At 33.0% G+C, this 7,394-nt stretch overlaps 1 protein-coding gene across 1 annotated transcript; it reads left to right on the top strand.

Moving 5' to 3' along the window:
* Positions 1 to 495: 495 nt before the first annotated feature.
* LOC108967110 lies at positions 496 to 4,453 on the top strand (the record flags this gene model as incomplete). The annotated part of the gene is given in 6 exon segments (XM_018930356.1): positions 496 to 798; positions 1,150 to 1,268; positions 1,908 to 1,980; positions 2,060 to 2,770; positions 2,881 to 3,411; positions 4,229 to 4,453. Coding segments are annotated over 6 exon segments (1,851 nt in total), but the record flags the coding sequence as incomplete, so codon positions are not given.
* Positions 4,454 to 7,394: the final 2,941 nt, after the last annotated feature.

The raw sequence follows: 7,394 nt of genomic DNA, 5'->3' as shown, positions 1-7,394 counted from the left end.
TACATTCGGAGATAGTTAATATCACTTAAAAGTGGGTGGTGCCACACCCAATGTCCAATGTTGACATCGGCTCTTATAAAGCCTTCTTGTACCAACCTGTATGTAAAATTTAGTGACTTTGTCTTATTTAGTTATTGATTATCGCTTTTTAAATAAGTAACTTAAGTAAGTTTTGTTTTTGTGGGCGTGGCAATGATTCTCCGCAGTACACCTGCCCCTCCCCCCGTGGGTCCGCCCCTTCTTTGTAGCAAAATGTTGCAGGAGTATAAAGATATGAAAATATATCTGAGTAATTTATGTGGGAAAAATCATTTACCAGTTTCTTTCGTCATTGGACGGTATTTTCACGGTATCAGGAAAAAAAATTTAATTTGTGGGTTTTGTCCACTCTAAAATTAGTATATACTTGTATATTTTATATTATTTTTTTATTTTTCTATAGACATTTTGTACGTTAATGGTATATCGTATTTTTCTTAAAAAAAAATTAAGGAGATGGCACAAACATCTCAGAAACAAACCCGTGTTGTTGCTCCCGTGTTTATTCCCAGTAATCATCTGGACCCATCTTTGAACAAAACTCGCTCCCGACGTGCTGATAAACTGCCATTGAAAACTTCAACACTATCTAACGACAAGGCTGATATAGAAATTATAGTAACGAATCCTAACTATCAATCAACGGCATATATGACTTCACGACCAAATACAACTCGTCACAAACTGCTTCGGGATTTAAGTCATACAGCGTTATCGTCAAAGGAAGAGATTTACACCGACCGTAGTGAATATATAGAGGTATGTTTTTTAGTTTCTGAAATTTTTTTAATTTCGAATGTAGAAATAATCGAAATAAAGTTCAGATAATAATAGTGATATAAAAATATTTAGCCTTTTAATTCCATCGGATTACGACACCTTTCAGTCCATTTCCATATATCCTATGAACCCATATTCTAAAAATTTTCTGTACAAAATGTAGCATCTTAAATTTCCAAGATGGAAATACMATAATTTATCTATTAAAAACCCAGTATGAGTCTTGGTTTAGTTGAGTCTACTGTCCTTTCTTTCAAGCGCATCTTCACTCTTCTTTTCTGTTCTTGAATAATTAATTATAATAATATTTATTTTTTACATTTTTTATAGCTTGAAAAAAAACGGAAAAAAGAGTATCAAAGGGATTTAATGGAACAAATCGTAGAAAAAAGACGTACTGTTCAACTTTTACGAGAAAAAGAACGTATAGAGGATGAAGCTTTAACAAGGTTATAGTAATTCTGGTATTTTAACAAGCACGATATGTAGAATTTGATACCTATGATAATTACAAAGCAAAAAATATATGTAAAAAATACAATTTTTTTTAAATCATATATTTTAGTTGCTATCCTTGTTTTGCTAAGTATGTGTAAGTATACTAAAGTGTCCCGGTTAGTTTTTTACTGTGTGGTAGTAGTACATAGAATTTATAAGACACTTGTTTAAAAGCTCAATATATTTGATGTATTACTATTAACTCTGCATAACTTTTAAGGGAATGTTTTCATGAAAAAACAAAAACAATTTTTGTTGAGCGCTAAATTTTGTATAAGAATGTCATGTTTTCGAAATCGTAGGTTTATTTGCTTTAACGCAAAATATCAAAAAATCCCATGTTCAATTAAAATTTACAAAAAACGAGCCATATTCCACGAAAAAAAATTCTTTATCAAGGCCAAAACTGAATCTGCGGTGACCGTCTCAATCAATTTGGGGAAAAAACGGACATCCTTATGTATACTTTAATTGGTAAARGTGTTTTGTCAACTAATATTTACATTATATTCATGAACTATTTATAATGTTTTGTCAACTGATATTTGCATTGCATTCATGCACTATTTATAATTACATATAATTTAAAGGCGTTTACAAGAGCAACTTAAATCAATTCATTTGGAGGAACAATTGGCCAAGGAAAACATTTTCACTGAGAAGGTATACAAATTAGTTATTCGACTTGGCCTTTGCATCAGTTTTTACTACTTTTTTTTCCGTGCTCAACAAAATTCGAAAGGATACGAAGCAAAATCGGCTCATGAGATCTCAACTTCTTGCTAAGTTAGAAAATGATGCTGATACGCTATTTGATAACAAAAGTTTCGAAAAACGGGAAATCCCAGTGGACACTGGCAATGGAAGTTTAAAAAATAGCAAATGCTATAAGAGGGGGGATGTAAACAAAAATAAAGTTTATAAATACTTTAGTAATTCAACTCGCCAAGACAGCCACCATTATAACAATATGAGCTCGTATACAAATATAATTCCTGCCGATAAACATTTGGCTGAAAAAGAATGTTTTCACTTGAGTGAAAAAATTTGCTCGAAATGTGATGAACCGTTAAAGAGCTATGAAATTTGTTGTCTATATTGCCAAGAACGACTTTATACAAATCAACCAGAACGTGGAGAAGTTCAATCAACGGTTAAAGGCAATGTCATTTATTGTGATAAACACAGTTCAAGAATTGACAGTTTGACATATGAAAGGGAGAATTGTAGATCTAATAAAAAATATACATACAATTTTGTATTAGTTTGTCTTAAATGTGATCGAATATACATAGCTTGTCAAAATTGCGTTGCAAAGAAAGCCGTTTGCCGAGCCTGTCATCGTAAACTTAACATTTGCATGAGTTGTAGACGTAATATATGCATGAATGAAATCGCTACGGGCCAGAATACGGACCGAATACATATGAATGATACGCAGGCTAATAAAGAGGTGAGAATGGAGTGTTTAAGTTTTGTAAATATTTATAATAAACAAAGGACTAGTTGCTCTTCTTAAACCCTTTAAATAGTTATTATTTGTTAAATTCTTCATTATTACAGGTTGAAGAAAACCATTTAAAAGGCGTGGATTCATTTCACATACTTAATTTAAATACTACTGCCTCAAATATTGCTGAAGATGGTTACAACAGTTCGTTAATTGGTACCGTTGCTAAAGATACCCCATGTCATCAAATCAAACATAATTTGGGGGATGAGAAGCCACATGTTCCTCATTTGGATAGTATTGAAGTAAAGTATTTTTATTTAGATGAAGACGAAAATTCGAGCATTGATAGTGTCCGACACGAAACGGATAAACATCTGTCTCGATACATGAAAAATTATGGTGATGTCGCCCGATTGTGGATAGACAAAGAATGTAGCAAAAGCGAATCTTACCATTGTGTCACACAAACAATAAATTCCAACTTGAAGCGGCGTGATATTATGCTGAAAGAAGAGCATAATTTGTCGATGCCATTGCTACGAGAAATGCCAAAAATGACGAGAAAGCAATTATTAAACTGTTCAGAAATGGACACAGCACATAGAAGACGGAAACTCAGTTGCATCAAGCAGAAGTGGGAGGTATGGCAGCTTTAGATATATCCATATTGTTTTAATTATATATGAGTAGAAGAGGCAGGTTCTGTAATTCACTTCCGAATGAATTTCCAGCAAATCCACGTTTATTATAACATTCTGCGTTTGTGAATGGACATTCATTCGGGTCTTCTTCGCCTCAAAGTAGTAATAGCGTCTTCGGTGCGCTCTATACAATGTCCCTGAGAATGCGTAGTCTCCACAAGAGTTCCAAACCGATTCATGGTTTTTCCAACTACTGAATTTTTTGTACGATTATGTCGACCAAACCGTTATTTTATAAATGTGCACAATTTGAATACATTATAAAATGGTAAACCAGCTGACGATATATCAATACAAATACAAGAAAAAAATATTTCTGGTAGGAATAGGGTAAAAACCAGTAATTTAGTTATTCCAAAGAAGTTTTCTTTAGCCTATTTTTTATCATGTTTGTATAATTTACAAAGCTTTCATTAGGAAAGTTTCTGGTGCTACTGGTGAGGTCATCTAATATTATAAATTCACATTAACCGCAACCAATAGTTCTTTCTGTATTCAGCTGATCTTCAATCGTTGCAAATATTCTATATACGCCCAATTTTTTATTATTATATTGATGTATCCATTTTATTTTTTGAATAATTTGAAATCGCTAAATTTTTTCGTTTTTTAGTATAACAAACCCAAACACACTCCGTTGTGTATATATTTTAATTTCAATTTTCATTCGGATTCCAGAACCTGCCTGATGATATAATATGAAGATATTTAAATGTAATACATGTTTACGAAATTTTTACGAATTATAATATTCTAGGTGCCAGCCGTAAAGAAGTGTATTATTACACAGAATCCTCATACCCTAACTCAAGTGGGCGCTATACGAAAGCAACTACAAGCTGAATGTCTAAGTAATGTGCAAATTTATTAGGTTTTATTTATCAAAGTAGTAATTTCTATAAATATTTTGGATAATAATTCAAATTTGTATTGACTGTATGATCTTTAGAAAATACATATACCATTTATTTTCTACCACAAATTTTTGTGACAACTTATATAAATTACGATCTTACTCATCAACATTTTTTGTTTATATTATTTTGTACCGTACATTTATTTTCATATACATATGTAAAAGGCAATCCATTTCTAGGTTCCTTACTTTTTAAAAGAAAAAACACACAAACWYTAAATATAATGGAGAATGTATCCTATAATTCTTCGAAAGATCATTCTTTGGCATTTATTTTTGAAGATTATCTCTATCAAAAGCTGGCCGCGGCTACATCTCAAATGATCCATCCGTTGAGTCGAATTTTCAATGACTCGTTYGAACAAATGTTTTGCTTCAAGGCGTGAATCAAAGCAGGATTGTCCTCATAAACTATAGACTTTACATATCTCCAAAAGAAAGAGTCTAACGGTGTGGAATTACTTGCTCACCGAAGTGTTCTCTCAATAAATCCATTGATGTATGTGATGGGAGAGAAGTGGCGCCGTTTTGTTAAAATCAAACGTTGCCAGATCACGGACTTCAATTTCAGTCATCAAATAGTCGATTATCATGGCGCTATAAAGTCGCTATTGATAATCGTCCTCATTTACGAAGAAATATTAACCAATGATTCCACTGCCCAACAAACCACACCAAACCCTTGTTTATTCTGGATAAAATAACAGCTCTCTTTTTATGGAAATTTTCAAAAACCATAGATGGAAGCGATGTCGCTTGGGAAGATCAAGCGGCTTCAGGTTTTTTATACCCTGAACAGAGTTTATTAAGTTTGTCACGAAGTTTGTAACATCCAGAAGGAAGGGTCGGAGACCCTATAAAGTATATATACAAATGATCAGTATGTCGAGCTGAGTCGATTTAGATATGTCGGTCTGTCTCCCCGTCTGTGTGTCTGTCTGTCTGTATATATACGAACCCTAGTCCCTCAGTTTTTAAAATATCGTTTTTAAATTTTGCAAACGTCATTTTCTCTTCAAGAAGCTACTCATTTGTCGAAACTGCCGATATCGGATSACTATATCATATATCCGCCATACAAACTGAACGATCGGAATCAAGTTCTTGTATGGAAAACTTTCACATTTCACAATGTATTTTCATAAAAGTTGACACAGGCTATTTTCTAAATCAACAATGTAATCTCTGAAGAAATTGTTTAGATCGGTTAACTATAGCATATAGCTGCCATACAAACTGAATGATCGGAATCAAGTTCTTGTATGGAAAACTTTTACATTTGATAAGATATGTTCACCAAATTTGGTATAGATTATTTTCTAAGGCAACAATGTAATAACYGAAGAAATTATTCAGATCGGTTAACTTTATCACATAGCTAACTTACAAACTGAATGATCGGAATTAAGTTTTTGTATGGAAACATTCACATTTGACAAGATATAATCACGAAATTTGGTATAGATTATTTTCTAAGGCAACAATGTAATATCCGAAGAAATTGTTTAGGTCGGATTACTATAGTATATAGCTGCCATACAAACTGAATGATCCGAATCAAATGTGTGCATGGGAAACTTCCTCGTTTGACGATATATCTTCACGGAATTGGGTATGAGTTATTGTTCATAGAAATACTGTAATATCTGAAGAAATTGTTCAGATCGGCTCACTATTAGCATATAGCTGCCATACAAGCGGGACGATCGGAATCAAGGGCTTGTATTCAAAAGTTTCGCATTTGACGTCGTATCGTCACGAAATTTGGCATGGATTACTGCCTAAGGTAACCATATAATCTCCAAAAAAATTGCTCAGAACGGATTACTAGAGCATATAGCTTCCATACAAACTGAACACGTAGTTACAAACATAAATGAACATGTGAAGGGTATTTAGCTTCGGTGCAACCGAAGTTAACGTTTTTTCTTGTTGCAAGCTATATTTGAAACAAGGTTGAAATAAAAAACTTGAGATGCTACTTCTTCCTTTATTCAGTTGGTTCTTAAGACTGACTTAATTTTTACATTGCTTATTAGTTCACTTACTACTTATCCTAATGCTAACTGTACTAACATTCTTTGTTAGTTCGCTTCTAATATTAGGATTAACTATTTTAGCATCCCTTATTCGCTTGTTTACTTATACACACCTGCTCAAAATAATAGTTACACGATAAAACTTAGTACTCTCAACAGTTTAAAAAACTTTTTATGGGCTGTATGCCCAAGTTATGCTGTAAGTTTAATTAAGATAATATGGCATCGTCTTTTCTAAGAGAATGAAGCATGTGATCCCCTGAATTAATGCGTGTGTCAGTTTTGCGTGAATTCTCAGAAAATAAAATTGCTTAATATAATAGTTACACATAYGTAAATGAACTTAGCTTTTTGTGAAAACAAAGTTAATTTTATCCAGTTTAACAAGTATTTTTTTCTGAACTGGCAAGTTTTCTTTCATTAAAGCTCAAAATGCTGCAGATGAATTATATTATTTTTTAATCAGATGGGTCGGAAGTCACATTGCACTGTTGAAGAAGCCCGGCTGGTTTCAAACCTCAAAAAGTAAAGAAAATCGCGTCGGGAAATTGTGAAATTAATGGAAAGGTCTCATAATTTTGTTAAAAATGCTTTAGAGCGAAAATCTAGTAGGGAGAAACGAGTACAGTTCTTGATCGCCTTATTGTAATTATTTGTAAGAAGACTGATAAAGCTGCCAGCAGCAGAAATTGGAAATGTAGTAAGTGCCCAAACAGTTCGCAGGCGTTTGCAAAAAGCCAAGCTACCAGGACGTATGGCCAGGAAAGTTCCATGAATGCGACCAAAAAATTTAGATATCAGGTAAAAAGTCATTTAGATTGGTCAGGACCTGAGTTAACAAAAAAGTGTAGAAACATTTTATGGAGCGATGAAACGAAAGTAAATGGGTTTGGAAACGATTGTGAGGGAAATGTGCGTCGAAGGAAAGGAGTTTCACGTTCGATTTACAAAAAAAAAAAAAAAAAAAA

Source organism: Bactrocera latifrons, unplaced genomic scaffold, assembly GCF_001853355.1.
Source record: "Bactrocera latifrons isolate USDA-ARS-PBARC rearing strain unplaced genomic scaffold, ASM185335v1 scaffold_1777, whole genome shotgun sequence".
NCBI classification, from domain to species: Eukaryota; Metazoa; Arthropoda; class Insecta; order Diptera; family Tephritidae; genus Bactrocera; species Bactrocera latifrons.
Note: the sequence above shows the minus strand (reverse complement) of the source record. Positions and strands in the feature narration are given on the sequence as shown.